The sequence below is a fragment of the Alternaria dauci genome, chromosome 3, assembly GCF_042100115.1.
Source record: "Alternaria dauci strain A2016 chromosome 3, whole genome shotgun sequence".
NCBI classification, from domain to species: Eukaryota; Fungi; Ascomycota; class Dothideomycetes; order Pleosporales; family Pleosporaceae; genus Alternaria; species Alternaria dauci.
In genome coordinates, this window is record NC_091274.1 from 513871 (window position 1) to 529620 (window position 15750).

The 15750-nt window shown below is 51.5% G+C and overlaps 4 protein-coding genes across 4 annotated transcripts; 2 read left to right on the plus strand and 2 right to left on the minus strand.

Moving 5' to 3' along the window:
- Nucleotides 1–664: 664 nt before the first annotated feature.
- ACET3X_003820 (uncharacterized protein) lies at nt 665–1429 on the minus strand (the record flags this gene model as incomplete). The annotated part of the gene is made up of 3 exons (XM_069449957.1): nt 665–984; nt 1098–1259; nt 1345–1429. 3 exons carry the CDS (start codon nt 1427–1429, stop codon nt 665–667), a joined length of 567 nt encoding a protein of 188 aa, XP_069307798.1.
- A 280-nt stretch (nt 1430–1709) lies between these two features.
- On the minus strand, nt 1710–2538 carry ACET3X_003821 (uncharacterized protein). The gene is made up of 3 exons (XM_069449958.1): nt 2333–2538; nt 1996–2267; nt 1710–1931 (listed from the first exon to the last, which is right to left on the minus strand). The coding sequence occupies exons 1-3, from the start codon at nt 2516–2518 to the stop codon at nt 1829–1831; spliced, it is 561 nt and encodes a 186-aa protein (XP_069307799.1). The 5' UTR covers nt 2519–2538; the 3' UTR covers nt 1710–1828.
- An 8069-nt stretch (nt 2539–10607) lies between these two features.
- On the plus strand, nt 10608–14042 carry ACET3X_003822 (uncharacterized protein; the record flags this gene model as incomplete). The annotated part of the gene is made up of 3 exons (XM_069449959.1): nt 10608–12032; nt 12309–12640; nt 12695–14042. 3 exons carry the CDS (start codon nt 10608–10610, stop codon nt 14040–14042), a joined length of 3105 nt encoding a protein of 1034 aa, XP_069307800.1.
- A 541-nt stretch (nt 14043–14583) lies between these two features.
- ACET3X_003823 (uncharacterized protein) lies at nt 14584–15158 on the plus strand (the record flags this gene model as incomplete). Its single annotated transcript, XM_069449960.1, has 2 exons — nt 14584–14590; nt 14638–15158. The coding sequence occupies 2 exons, from the start codon at nt 14584–14586 to the stop codon at nt 15156–15158; spliced, it is 528 nt and encodes a 175-aa protein (XP_069307801.1).
- Between the last annotated feature and the right edge of the window lie 592 nt (nt 15159–15750).

A 15750-nucleotide genomic window follows, 5' to 3' on the forward strand; every position in this document is an offset into this window, starting at 1 on the left:
CTTCTTCCACAACCAGCGAGATTGCCTCAACAACAACACTTGAATTGTCATCGTCATCAACATCTCCTACTCCCACTCCAAGTCCAAGCCCACCAGAACCCACGCAACTCCTTTCAAACTCTGACTTCGAGGGCCCCTCAAGCAGCCCTTGGGTTCTCTTCCCTGCCGACGCCGCCATCGTCGCCCAGTCAGATCCGCAATACGGCAGCAAGAGTGTTCGCGTGCCTCGACGAGCCGGCCTCTTCTCCAGCGTGCGCCAAGTCGTTACAATCAGCGAGACAGGTACCTACACGGCATCTTTCAGCGTCAAAGTCGATGGCACAGTTGGAGTTCCGTGCTACATCTCTTTGACCGGCCAAATGGAGAAGGCTTATGGACAAGTTGAAGTGCAGGAGTGGACCAAGTTTACTGAGACGACTACGCTGCAAGCGGGCAGTAATAATTTTGTGAGGATTGTGGTCAGTTGTGCGCAGACTGCACAAACGGGGTTTGTGTGGTTCGATGACATTACCTTGACTAGGGTTGGTTGATCGGAGGTATGTTCTAACGGATGAAAAGGAAGCTTTCTTTGTAGATATATTCTGATAGTCGTGCCTCGACCTATATGTCATCTTGCATATAACCCGTAAATCATAACAACATCCTATCTTGACTTTTTTGTGTTTTACCACCGACCAGCAAACTTCACGAGTTCCCTCCTCCCCACTACCGCTGAAGCAACGGTGCACATGGCCCCCACAGCCACCAACGCCGCCCTCGCCATGTTGAGACTCGCCCACTTGTCCATCAACTCGTGTACTGTCTCGCCCTCTGCGGCAAATGCTTCGACGTTTTTGTTGCTCAACGACGCGGTTGCAAGTTCGTCCTTCTTGCCCAGGAGCTTGCTATTCGTGGGTGCCATGGCGAGGAGCGTAAAGGGGATGATGCTGGGAAGGAGGAGGGTTGCGAGAGCGTTCAGACGGAAGGGTGTGGTTTTGGGATCTTCTGTTGGGGATGTTAGTATATGAGTTGGCTGGAGATTGCGAAGGAGTGGGTAGATGGGTGGGGTATGGTGATGAGGCATTGACGCGTGTTGAGAGCATATGGCATGGACGTACGGTTATAAGCCAAGTACCCAGTGGCTAGAGCTGAGATAATGGCCAGTGGCCTCGCGATCGCGCCGCCGTGTGTGAAGATTGTGTGCCATTGCTTTACTGCGAGTGGCGCAGGGGCTTGCATTGCGGCGGGGATGCCGACTACAGAGAGGGATACATTGGACCCTAGTCAACCTGTTAGTTGCGTCATGGTATATGTATATATATACTTGAAAAACGAAAACCTGCTATCATTGCTTGCATAACTCACCTAGCAAGAACACGCTCCCTGTTATGCCCACAGCCTGTGCGATTGCCAGCGCGGTGGGCGTCTTCTGCGTGAGTAGATTGTCCATCGCGCGGAGATACTTGTGCAATTGGTGCTGAATTTACGGTATCTAGAGGCGCTAGATGTTTTGTACTTTGGGTCGGGATGCTTACTTGTTGGTGGTCCGATTCATAGGTAGCTGGCCAGCCAACATGTGGAGGGCCTGGACAACGTATCACGTGGGACACGCGCTACGTCAAGCTTCCCCGCGGACCCCGGTCACGGCAGATGAAACTCCGATCTCCGATACATGCCATAGGCCAGTCGCATCATCATTCATCTTCACACACAATCAATTCTGCGAAAACCCATATATTCCATTCGCTTGCTTTCTGAGAAAAGTTACTGTGCATAGCGTCTGTCTGCCCTTCTCTAGTTCCAGGGCGCGTTCCACAACATCCTCTTGGTCTTGATGCCTAGTGTGTTGTCAAGCTCCAATAAGTCGGTCTTCACCTGAAAGATAATGCATCTTCCCAACCGGTACCCCGAGGTTCCGCAAGATCCCATAAGCCGTCACACTGTGGAAGAAGCTGTCATACAGAGAGATGCATTAGTACACTGGGTATATATTCAGAGATCCAGGTAGGCACTTACAAATTTGGTAGAACGAACTCCTGCAAATACGTCAAGCCATTCAAATCGAAATGCCACATATTGGGTACATCGATCACAACGGGCATGTCCTCCTTGCCCTCAAATGCTTCCGGACGCGCATTATCGAAACAGTCCAGGGCCTGTTCGATTTGCGTGTACAAATCCTCGAATGAGACCGCGCCGAACTTGAATGAGGGTACTTCCATGTTGGCAAGGCGTTGGAGGGCTCTTGTGGCGGTGGTAACCCGGAAGAAAATTTGAAGCGCGAGAGGCTTCCATTGAAGCATTGTCAATCCTGGATCCCATCTTCTAGGTCAGACGGCGATGCGATACGTACATGCATATCTGGAGCGAGTCTGGCTCCAAGGGCTTTCGAATGCGGATACCCGTTCTTGTCGCACCACTCTTCCGCCTTCTTCAGAACCATCAGGTGATTCTGCATAGCTCTTCGAATTACAGGTACGCATAGTTCATAGGTAGCTACGGTCGATGTCATATTGGCTCGCGCAATGGACTGCATCATGTGGAGAGTTTATGTGGGAGGTGGCGGCTTAAGTGCATCCATCAGTCATGTGGAGCGTAGGTCAAGTTGTGCAATAACCCGCATCTCCCCGATGCTCAGGCCCGAAAATCGCCTGCGCGTAGATTTCACATCCTTGCTATAATTCGATCAACAACGTTTCGTTAATGAAGTACCTTAGCTACCACGACCTTGACGCTGAGCGCGCCCCTTGCGAATCCTCCATGTCTACAGACACCCGCATGCGGAAGCCTGCCATACTTTCGAAAGTATTGTCTGAACCTTAACGCCTATCTCATTCTGTGTTATGGCACAATTGTTCCGCCTCTGATCAGCTAGCACTGTCTGCAGCTTCTTCTGAAGATGATCCAGCCCTTGCTTCACCACAATGCGACCTACGACCCTACATTCCTCGCTATCCAATACAAATCGACCCAGCTGAAACGTGCTATCACCCAGCTCAGCGCGGCTTCCGTCGCTACCTCTGTCGATAGGAATGTCTGGTGGCGCAAACTTCGCCTGTCCTGCAACATAAAGGGTACAAAGGATCTCGAGCCCGCGAAGAAGAGCCATGGTGCGCGTTGCATCTGAAGAACATGTGCTGCAGTCCATCATAGCATTATGTAGGTTTGATAGCTTCTGATCAAGTTGCAACACCTTTTCTAGCGTATTGTATGCTGCGATGGGACCCTGTAGTTGATGGACAATGTGGTTCTCGTATCCCCGACACATACATTGTCTTGTCTGGTCGCTTGACAAAGGGCCCTGTATATCTAGTCAGCAAACATGGCAGCCAAGAGCTTTCGCTTGGCCCCGGGTACCGTACCCTCACGGTCATGTTCGACTCAAAAGATCGAGGAAACAAAGCTACTATGAGGTGATCTGGAAGTAAAACAAGAGATTGGATAGATACATCGTACTTGTAAGGCAAGAGACGAGCCTTGTTGCTTACGGTAAGCAGATAAACCTTGCCTCCTAAGTACGCCAGCGAAAAGGTTAATCTAACTAGAGTTACGTTTCAATTAGGTTAGATTTGATGCTAAGATTACCTACCTAGGTAGCCTTAATTCTACTCTAATCGATTCGCAAGCGTAGCGATACTTCATGTCTCGCGATATCGTTAATATCGCTATACAAAACCTCTACCAGGAGACTTAAGAGCGACTTCAGACACTCGTGGTAACCTTGGGTGTGAAGAGATGGGCCAGGTTTGGTTCGATCTCATCACATGCTAATCATAGGTCAGACGATAATCTCGGAGATACAGCCGAGCCCGCGGACCTTGGTGCGCGTACACCCAACGCATCGTAGTCAGATCTGTCCAAGGATTGCTCGCATCAGGTCCCACTCCCTCCCTACTTCCCCGAAACTCAACCCTTTGACCTGCCTAGGATACCTACCACAATCGTCAAGCTCAGTTCAACTGCAGCTTGTATCGCGACGCGACACTTTAAATGCGTCTAAGCAGATAAACCACGAGTACATACGCTGACACCAGTGATTCGGCAGCGGCACGGCAGTACCTAGGTAACCACCACCAAGAGTAGACGATGGCAAGATCCATATTCGACCCGCTGATCGAGATAGCAAGGAAGCTGCATTCGAATTGCCAATTGTCCGATCGGTAAGGTAAGATATGGTGTACTAAATCTGGACCTGTTTTCGCAAAAGCGTGCCAGCTCGGCCCCTAGACTGAACTTTGATAAGCCTTGACGAAACGCTGTCGTCCTCGACGATCAGACACACTGGCTGCCATTACGGATGTACCTGCTAGAGTTTGGCGGCTTATGCATGACCTTGCGTAAAGAAAGTGTTAGCCCAAGTCAGACAATTTGATGGCATATGAGGGCGTGGTGGTAACAGGCTGGTTCGGAGGCCTCGGTTCGGATCACAGAGCAGGAACGCCCATCTGATGGACGTGGAGCAAAGCCTAGGCTTGTAGCTTGGAATTCTCCGTTGTCATGTAAGTGCTCTACTGTTGAGGCGCAGATTATTAATCCGAGCAAACACGGAATCGCACACAGGAATACGGAGAATGCGGAGCATAGTCGTATAGGTACTAGCCTGACTTTCACGTACAACGGAATTTCGTGAACAACGAGGACCCCTGGAAGCTACTTTGGTAAAAGGCAAATATCCCCAAAGCTTAACCCAATGATTATCGCGATACTTAGGCCTTTACTGAAACCGAAAAGCGAACTCTACACCGCAAGACCGAAAAGCGAACTCTAAACTCTCGATCCGAAACAGCAACTGGGAGATCTATGTTTTGTTAGTAGAGACGCTAGCAAGGATCCTGTTTTTGTAGGCATTGTATTACGTAGGCGGATGTGACATTGATCAGGCACCTAGGTAAGCATTGCTTACTGCCACAAGAGTGTAGAGTCGCTTTTCAGTCTCCTAGGAGGCCTACTGTATCGCGATAATCATTAGGTTGAGCTTTAGGGGCATTGCTTCTTGTCTAGGTAGTAGGGAGACCTCTGAAGACGGACCAATTCGGCATTTCTACTTACGACGTACCTAGGTATTCGCCTGAGACCATGGTAAGTTTCAGTGTCGATCATGGCCGACATCACTTTCCAGCAGCATCTCATCCAGACGAGGGCAGCAAGGGGATGCCAAGTGGCAATACCTGTGACTTTGACTGGCGCGTCCGGGTTCCAAGGGAAATTCAAAATCGGTAGCGCTGATCAGCTAGCGGCAGTCATAGCACCAAGGAAAACAGCCGGCGTTAACATTCTACCGCAGGTTCATAGGCCATTTCGGGATCCTCTACTCTCATGCAATCGGAATTCGGACCTCATTTGGTTGCTGTCAGCCCTCGTACTGCGGTACAGAGTTCTCACGTACGCCAATTGGCTCATGGATTTCCAAAGCTTGATGAGTGTGGGTATCGTCTGGTGGTCCTTGATGACATGCCCATGTGCATGCGGGCTCAGCATTATCTGGTAATCGTATGATCGTCGCGTTATGGATGTCAACACTTTTCAGTCAATCGTCTTTCGTATCATTCTATTCAAAGGCAACTTTCGACTTTGGCACACGCTACATATGTCTTATTGCTATCCTACACAACAGAGCGATCAAGCATTGCTAGCTGCCAGTATGAAACCATCGCGTGTGGGCTTCCGGAGGCTGCGAAACTCTTGCGATACATGCACACTTTCGAAGCTCAAATGTAGTCGCGAAAAGCCAGTCTGTCAACGTTGCGTTGACCGAGGCTGCCGACAAGACTGCAACTACAGCGTAGCACGCCGTCCAGGCAGGCGGCATCAGACATCTGTCATCTCGGATGAAGTGGGGTTGTACGGTACCGACACCGCTGTCAATGCAGCGCACATCAGGCGGGGAACGGCGCCTCTAACACCATCTCTAACTCTGGCGGATTCACTGCCTTCGACGGAGGAGCGTCACGATTCGGCTCGAAGCACCCCTCCACAACACGTTACAAGAGATGGAGGAAAAGCACGCACGATTCTGTTATCGCCAAAGACGGCTTCGATAGAGTCATTTACGGACATACCGATGGAATTGCCACACGATACTGACACGGTCGACTTTGGATCTATCGATAACATTTCGCTATGGGAGTGGGATGGGAGTGGAGCCGATCCAGATTGTGCGAACAGCCAGCACTCAGGGCCTGTGGCGCCGATGTGGGTTCATTTTTCAAGTCAGGATATGCTCAGTGGTACGGATTTTGGCGTCAGTAACTTTGCTGGAGAACCATTAAAAGAGCCGGCACCGCTTCTGAGCCGAATAGACCGACAGAACACCTACCAGGACCACCGGTTGCTTCTTACGCACGCAACAGGCTCTTCTGGTGATCCTATCGCCTCCGGTGCAGCTGCCTCGGATCTCCTCTTTGACTTATCCAAGGATGTGGATTGCCAATGCTCTTCCCAACTAAGCCAGGTCGTCTACTTGGTCAGCCTTCGGCGTGCGACACCTACTCCCCTAGACGTTGTTTTTGCTTTAGAGCAACAGTTATACAAAACGAAAGACACAATATCTACATGCGCGAGATGCTCCCTTAGCTCGCCGTATATGAGCATGATGTTTTCTATTTCCATGAGCTGGGTGATTGAGCACCTAGAGTCGTATATACGTGAGGCGACTTCAATCAGCACGCACGACAGCCAAGTCCCTTACCTTACGATTAGTGGATTGGCACTGAGTAAAAAGATGTCGCACTCGTGTTTTGAAGCACTGGTGAAGCTTCGTCTCCGACAAGTCGTCCAGACTGCACGAGAATTGTCAGTATTCGACATCCAGACCAAGAGTACCCTGTTGGATGGGATGCGGTCAGCAGCGGTTGAGACCGGAGTTGCAGCGCAGCAGATGTTTGGAATGTTGGAGATGAGGGGCTGTTTTTGAAGGAAGACAGCTTCTTCGCAAAAGGCCCTCAATGTTAAGTATAGGGAGAGAGCGCGGGTCGCAGAATTCATACTGGGCGATGTTGCGATTCCGAATTCACTCAGCAAAGCGGTGGGCCCTTTCTCCTATCGATCATACACCTACATATCGTATCGGGAGATTTTGTGTAGACAGATTTTAGTCAAACTCCGGTCACACATATTCCGGCCAATCAAGAAGTTGTAATTACAACGACCTCGTATGTGGCACCCAACTAGCAGTGTGATCCAAGAAGAAACGCCACAAACTAGCAGATGTGTGTCCGTGATGTTTCATATGATTCACGACCAATGACGACTGATTATCTGCTGGCCTTTGGATGACGCATCCTACCTACCTAGGTGATCTCCGATATTCTCAACAGAAGAGGAGCTGCCATTGACATCAGGCTAAATGACCATGCACAGTAAGCGGGTGGTTTGTCTGAAGTTTGCATGATTTAGTATATCCCGGACTGAATGGTCCATGAGCCTCGGGGCAATTATCATACTCGTTCGGCTCTTAGTTGAGCGAACTCCGTAAATGCGTTGTGTCGATCCGAATTGAGCGTTGTTAATTGGAGCGCGGTATCAATTCCCTTTTTTATCTTTCTCGAGAAGAAGGAGGGTACCTATCCCCTGCTAGTCCCCTGCATGAACGACAGACTCACTCGCTTTACCTTTCACTGTCACCCACTATCACTAGCCTATTTTGACCCGCCTCACTTATTAGAGTTCATATCAAACCGGGGTCTCACAAAATTTATCGACTTTTCATTTTGCTCTTCCATAACTTCCAGCAATCACCTAATTACGCTCAGGCGAAAAGAACATCGGTGTCCACGAACGATGGCGGAGTTGTCGCCCAAGGTATGCGAAATTCCTCACGCCACTGCCACCTATAGAAACAAAGCTGATCGACTTTAACGAATACAGCCTCGCTACGGGCTTTCGGATGCTCTCACGAACAAACAGTCAATATGGTACATAGCCGTAGTTGTTATCGTTATCTGGGTGGTGCAGAGCTACATTCAAACATGGCGACGCCTCCGACATATCTCCAGCGCGCACATCACTGCACCATTCTCCTACTACTGGGTAGGACGTACCACCTACAGCGGTCGTCAATACTGGGTACTTCGCGATCTCCACGCTAAACATGGTCCGCTCGTGCGCATCGGGCCCAACGAAGTCCTTACTGATGATCCTAACGTCCTGCGCACTGTCTCGTCCACCCGGAGCAATTACGCTCGCAGCGACTGGTATCACGCCGGCCGCTTTAATCCGTATCGCGACAACTTGTTCACAACGCTTGATCCGGACGCTCACAAGAAGGCGAAAGCAAGGTCTATAGCCGCATATAACGGACGTGACACCGGTGGTCTTGAGGGCATAATCGATGAGCAGGTCAAGACGCTTATCAACGTTATCCGAAATCGCTATGTAGTAGCTTCACCAGGCAAGGGTCAGCCACTACTGGATCTGGTGGCCATCACGTCTTACTTCACCATGGATGTCATCACACGGATGGGGTTTGGCAAGGCGTACTTTCATTCCAAGAAGCTGTTGGAGTCGTATATCATCGAGGGCGGCTTGCCAAGAAGTACCAGAAACTTGCATCGCAGTCCGGCGGGATGATGGCTGTTAGTCTCGGTGCTGAAGAAGTCCAGGAGTACCTCAGCGATATCTCTTCGAAGGGTCGGGTAGTAGTCGCTTGTATCAACAGCCCGTCTAGCGTTACCATCTCCGGTGACCTGGATGCCCTGGAAGAAGTAGCGACTCGCTTGGAAGCAGATGATGTTTTTGTACGAAGGTTGAAGGTGCCCTTGGCCTACCACTCACACCATATGGAGTTTATGGCCGAAGAGTACCAAAGCTGTCTGGAAGAAATCCTCGGACCTACTGAAGAAGGCAGTCTGGATGTCACTTTCGCTTCTCCAGTTACGGGCGGCATCATCACTTCCCGTTCAGCATTCTCCGCCGCACACTGGGTACGAAACCTAACCAGTCCAGTCCTATTCTCTAGCGCGTTGGAATCCATGGTCTTTGGATCAGCCGAGGCTAATGGCGAAGCGCGGACAATGCCAGTGTCAACTCGCCAGGTTTCCGTCTTCCTAGAAATTGGAGCGCACGATACCTTGTCAGGTCCCGTGAGACAAACACTGCGCGAGACACGGATCCCTCATCTGTCTTGTCTAAAACGGCCTCTCAATGCGGTTGACACAATGCAAGACGTTGCCTGTGCGTTAGTGGCGCGGGGCTATCCGGTTCATCTCGCGGCAGTGAACAAGCGGCTGTCAACCCCCTCGCGCCAGCTAAAGTACATCTCCGACCTTCCAGAGTATCCATGGAACCATCAAACGGCCTACAAGCTTGAGCCTCGAGCTTCTGAAGAGCACAGATTCAAACGCTTCAAGCCTCACGAGTTACTCGGTAGGCTCATCCCTGGCACAAACCCTTCGAGTCCAACTTGGCGCAACTTCCTCCGCACGAATGACATTCCTTGGTTGGTTGATCATCAGCTGGAGTCGAGTGTGGTTCTGCCGGGCGCAGGATACGTGTCAATGGCTATTGAGGCCATGCGTCTGTTCAAAGGGAATTATGGCCAAGATGCAACTGAGCTGCAGTACTCCCTGCGAGATGTAGACATCGTCAATGCTCTCATGATTCCGCACACATCGAGTTCGTCGAGCAGAGGTATAGAGATCCATTTCTCACTTCGTCCCTGCAGTGACAAGGATTTGGACAACGTAGATTGGTACGAATTTGAGTTGTGGTCGGTCAGCGCCAAGCATTCCTGGATACAGCACTGCAAGGGCTCTATTTCGGCCAAAGCAGCTGATAGCTTACATCTGCTGGAAAGATCCAGAATTCTGTCTGGCTTTGGACCTTCTCGATCGGAGCAGACGAAGGAGATAAAGCCTGAGACTCTGTATCAACGGTTGCGAGATTCAGGCTTCCACCACGGTCCAACGTTCCAGAACATCATCGGAAGTCGCGTTGCAGGTGAAAAGTCGGAAACCATGTTCATACCTCGCTCGATACGAAGGATAACCGTACCTTCCCAGCTCGGTACACATGCGAACCAGAGGCTGCTCGCAAGCTTGAACTGTATTTCGTCAAGTCCGAAAGGGTCGCGTTTTGCAGGTTGTGTGTATGCCGTAGGGGATGATGATCGCACCATTGCTAGCGAGCACGGCACAAGAACGTTTGAGATTCAGGAATTCCATCTCCAACGAGTCATCCAAACGGCAACAACTGCGCAAGATGCAAAGGCGTCGGATTCGCCGCTTCATTCAAAGAGCCGATGGGAATTGGACACCAACTACACGATCCCAGGTGACATCAGAGAGTCAATGAAGATCTTTTTGACCCAGTCTGAGCTAGCATTTGCCAGAAATGTCCGCGAAGTCTCCTACCACCATATCGCTAGAGCTCTAGAGCAACTGGGAGCAAAGGCGAACGATGAATGGACTTGGTATCACCAGAGATTTTTCGAATGGATGGGTGCAGTCATCCAGGCAGCCGACCGAGGTACCCTCATTTCTGGAAGCGACTCGTGGTCTGGAAGAAGCGAGACTTCCATCCAAAGCCTCTGCGCTGAGGTGGCGTCAGCGAACGCGTCTGGAGAAATGGTTCATCGCATTGGAAGCCATTCGTGTGACATCGTCCAGGGCAAGCTGACACCTTTGGAGCTGATGATGGAAGACGGACTCCTTAATCGCTACTACCAAGAACTACCACAACTACGCAATGGCTCCTACAAGCACCTCCGAAAAGTTGTTGAGCTCTACTCGGTCGTAGAGCCTGGAGCCCGAGTTATCGAGATTGGTGGCGGAACTGGTGGAGCAACGTCTGTTGTCCTGGATGCTTTCGCCACCCGATCGGAGGATGGGGCGGGCGCCACACTACTGGGACATTACCACTTCACCGATATATCTTCAGGGTTTTTCGGCGCCGCGAAGGCCAAATTTGTGACTTGGGAAGACAAGATGAGCTACTCCAAGCTTGACATAGAGCAAGATCCTTTAGAGCAGGGATTCGCAGCTCACAGCTACGATCTTGTAGTGGCCTCACATGTGCTACATGCGACACCGAGCTTGGAACGTACTTTGTCGAATGTCAGAAAGCTGCTGCGACCAGGAGGCAAGCTCGTTCTGCTTGAAGGAAGTCAAGATTCGCTTGATGTTCAGTTGATCTTCGGAACGGTGGAGACGTGGTGGTTGAGCGAGGAGCCTGAACGCCAGACATGCCCTTATGTTAACCTCGAAGTGTGGGATGAGGCTTTGAGAGCAGCGGGTTTTACTGGCATTGAGTTTGACATCGGAGATTGCGAAAATCCGGAAGTCCAATTCACCAGCACCATCTTGACGCACGCCGAGAACCAGGACCCGTTGTACCCATCCTCGACTTCCATCGTTGTGCCATCAACTCCGGAATCGCAGGCCTGGTTGGATCAAGTAGCCAGTACCGTGCAACGAGTCACCGGATCAGCGCCCTTGGTGGAGAGTTTTGAGGAAGTTGAAGCAAACGACGACCGTCTGCTCATTGTGGCGCTCGACCATCATACACCCTTCGTCGACACCATGAACGAAAAGGCATTCGAGAAGCTCCGGCGTCTCTTGCTTCGTTCCAAAGGCATCCTCTGGCTGAGCTTTGGTGGAGCCGTCGACAACGAGGACCCACGCTTTGCTCAGATGGATGGTCTATTCAGGACTCTGCGGCGCGAAGATCCGAGTAAGCGATACGTACGATTGGCATGCGAGCGACCCCAGCAATCGTGGCCAGCAGAAACCATTCAGATACTGGCACATGTACTGAAGCAGAGTTTCGACTACAGTCCAGTCGGAAATTTTAACGTAGATTGGGAATATTCTGTCAAAGACCAAAGGCTCTATGTTCCTCGTCTGTATCCAGATCTTGCGCAGGACAGAGCCGCTAGTGGAGGCGACCAACCTCCTCAGCTGCAAGACTTCAGCTACTCCGGCAAAACGCTAGCCATCCAACGATCACGCATCGGCGTATCTGGTATCGGATCCTGTTTTGTAGAGACATCTAGCACAGTGGAGGATTTGCCGAGCGGACTTATTGAAATCGAGCCGAAGGCTTTTGGCCTAAACGTTGTAGGTGCGAGCGAAGATGATGACCCAACTGCTCATGAAAGCAGCAGTGTCGTTAGAAGGCTTGGTCCAGACACACAAGGTTCCGGGTTGTGCGTTGGTGATCGAGTCTGCGGCATCTTTAGAGGTCCTATAAGCAACGTCGGCCGCGCTCACTGGACATGCGTCGTCAAAATTCCCGACAGTCTTACTTGGGAAGAAGCAGCGTGCGCACCATACGCGTATTCGACCGCCTGGTTAGCTTTGCGCAATATCGCAAGATTACAGAAGCATGAACAGGTGTTATTACACTTTGCTACGGCGGGTATCAATCGAGCTGCTCTTGCTCTGGCGCAGAACATCGGAGCCGAGATCTTTGTCACTTGCGGAACGGATGAAGAGCGCAAAGTTCTGCTCAGAGATTACAACATCTTCAACAGCCATATCCTGCCCAGTGAGGCCACCTCTCTTGTTGCTGCTATCAAGTCCCAGACGAATGGCCAGGGTGTTGATGTGACGCTGAGCTCTGTCACTGGGTCGTTGCTGAAGGCATGCTGGGAGTGCACTGCCCCATTTGGCCGCTTCATACAGATTGGCAGGGTTGACGCGGAAAAGTCGAAGCATCTTGACATGTCCCCGTTTGGCCGCGGAGTCTCCATGACAGGCCTTGATACCCTTTAGTACAGCGACATGAGAGGCACGATATTCCACAAGGCGTTAGCGAACTCCATCGAGTTATTGCAGCACGAAGGAGCGAGGCTTGCTAGACCAGTCAAAGTCTTCCGGCTGGACGAGGTCGACAAAGCCTTCCAGCTCGTCCGAGGTGGGAGCTACTTGGGCAGTGCTGTCATTCTTCCACAGCCTGGTGATGAGGTGCATGTCATCTCCAAGACTGAACCTTCGCTTGGCCTGGACTCCCCAGACTCTACCTATCTGATCATTGGAGGTCTTGGAGGCATCGGACTTGCCGCCGCTTACTGGATGATGGAAAAGGGGGCCAAAAACTTGATGATAGTCTCCCGCAATGCTGTAGCTCACCCGAAGGGTTTGGCGTTGGCTCAACAAGGAAGCAAGTATGGGTGTAATGTCTATTTGCGCAACTGCGACATTTCCGATGGAGAGGCTGTCTGTAGTCTCCTGGTCAAGGCGAGAGAAGAGCTACCTCCGATCCGCGGTGTTCTTCAAATCGCCGCAATCCTCGACGATACAGTCTTTGAACGCATGACCTTTGAGCAGTGGCAGAAGGCTATCGGGCCCAAAGTCACCGGCACCTGGGCCCTTCACCACAACTTGCCAGATGTGGATTTCTTCATCACGACCTCTTCCGCCACTGGAGTTCTCGGAAACGTGTCGCAGAGTAATTACACTGCGGGTGGCACGTTCCAAGACGCATTTGCGCGATACCGCACATCACTCGGCCTGCCCGCTGTGACAATCGATCTTGGTCCGATCGATGATGTTGGATACGTCGCGCAAGGCGGAGATGCGGTGAAGATGCGCGTGGAGAAGGCCCTTGGCATGAAGTGTCTGCCCATCGCTCATGTACTGCGACTGTTTGAAGATGCAATCAGGAATCCAAACCGACGCCGTGCCGAGAACAGCCAGGTCATTACCTGTATTTCTGGGTACCGCAACCTGGTTGACGATCCGGCGGTGAGGAAAGACCGCCGGTTAGGAACTCTCCGACTGGGCGATGCCACCGCGACAGAACCCTCGGCCCATGCACAATCCGAATCATCCCAGAACATCGACGGGCTGGTATCTCAGTTGTCGGCAGAATCGTTGTCCGAAGGCAGGCTGAAGGAAGTCATCACGGATCTACTAGTGGCCAAGGTTGCCGAATTGTTCAGTTTAGAGAAAAGCGACATCGACACTGGTGATGCTCTGACAAGCATCGGCGTCGATTCTCTGGTTGCTGTCGACTTTCGGAACTGGTTGGGTAGCGTTGTCAAGGCCAAAGTCAGCATCTTTGAAATCCTCCAGACGGCGTCGCTGGCCGAATTTGCTAGTTTGGTAGCAGAGAGAAGGAGATAGGGGAATGTTTGGTTGCGTATGGCTAGATAGAGGGTTATGCATTTAGTTTTGTTGCAGGTTACACGCTTCAAGCGAAGGGGCCACGCGACGCCCGGCCTTTATTTAATCCGGGCTCCGAGAGGCCGATCGCGTCTGATGATGCTCCGCACTCCGATACACGCCATAGGTCGGGTGTATTCAGCTGAACCGCAGGACCGTACTCCTTGCATATGCTATCGTTTTAGTCCCTGGGGGGTTCGCAGGTTACTGCCGAGTCTAACATGGTCCTGATTCGTGCATTGAGGTCGTCGTTGGCCGAGACGTGTCGCTTGTTCCGATGAAACTGTAGGAGCATCATCAATTCAGTCTCAACATACAACTCCCTTGATCCTCTCGTTCTTCGTAGCCCAGAATCCAACTCTCGATCTCTGCAAATCACTCTAGGAAAGTACAGCTTGTGTTGAGCTTGAACTCACAGAGAAGAAAGTCTGCGCGAAAACGCTCCTGTTACAACAAGCCTCACATACGTCCTCAATCTGGGTAACAGGCCAATCTATTAGCCATGTTTTGTACGTACCTTCCTCCTCCTCAAATTCCTCTTTCTAATAAACGACAGCCTTGGACACCACCGCAACCCTCCACCACGTAACTCACCTCCCGCGATCGATCTCCTTCGCGAGTGCCGTCTCCCAGCTCCACAACCACGAACTCCTCATCCGCCTCGACCCCGAATATACTTGTCACGAAACCCTTCCCTCGGACCCCTCGACCCCAGCTGCCAAATGCTACAGAATCACCGACCACATGAATGCTCTCCCCGCAGGTCTATGGGACACAACTGTCAAGTTTGACGCGCACATGACGGATTTGGATGATGGAGTACTGTGGATCATCAAGGCGCCACTGGGGCTTACGCAACGGACTACTTGGAGGTGTTTGAGGACTGACACTTTGGAGGAGGCAGACAGGGCTGAGGGCGTCGAGGATAGTGAGTGGAGCTTGGTGGAGGATGTAGAGATCAAGGCGAATAGGATGTTGGTCGGAACGGTCAAGGGGAAGTGCGAGCAAAACTGGCCAGGAGCACACGGCAAGTTCTTGAAGCATTTGATGGCGGAGGACGGGGAGACGAAGGCATGATGAGTCGGAGCAGCCTTGGAAAGGTCAGCTTTACTTGTGCAAGTACTGGCGTTGTTCTGGACTTGCCCCATCGTTATGTGTGGCCTGTCCAATACCTGATTGTTATATTAATGAAGTTTGTACAGTTTCGCGCTTTTTGACTAACAATGCCGTCGCCACACTGAAAGCAAAGATTCACGGCACGATTCTCGCAATCCGCATCCGCCATCCTGGAAACGCGGAGATTCGGATAAACCAACACCGGGCTAGGACCAACGGACCATGTGCCGCTGGGCCTAAAGACGTCTTTTGCCTGGCGCATGTGGCGAGAAGTCCCTAGGCAGAGCCTCTGCATCTAGAAGGTGGGCAGATTGGCGGAAATTGATCCTTGTGGCGGGATGCGAACATCGCCTAGGCACAAAAAGGATACTGCTTCTTGAGCTTGGAAGACCCTGCATGATGACAACCGCAGCATGGAGAACCGACCCCGGGGGCCGACTGCTGCTCTCTGGATGTCTTTGTTGCGCGATGGTGTTTTGCAACTGCTATATGGTGGCTAAAGAACCTCAGGCCCTTATCTGCTCACGCGACGCTGTTTGGCAGGTCAAGCGAC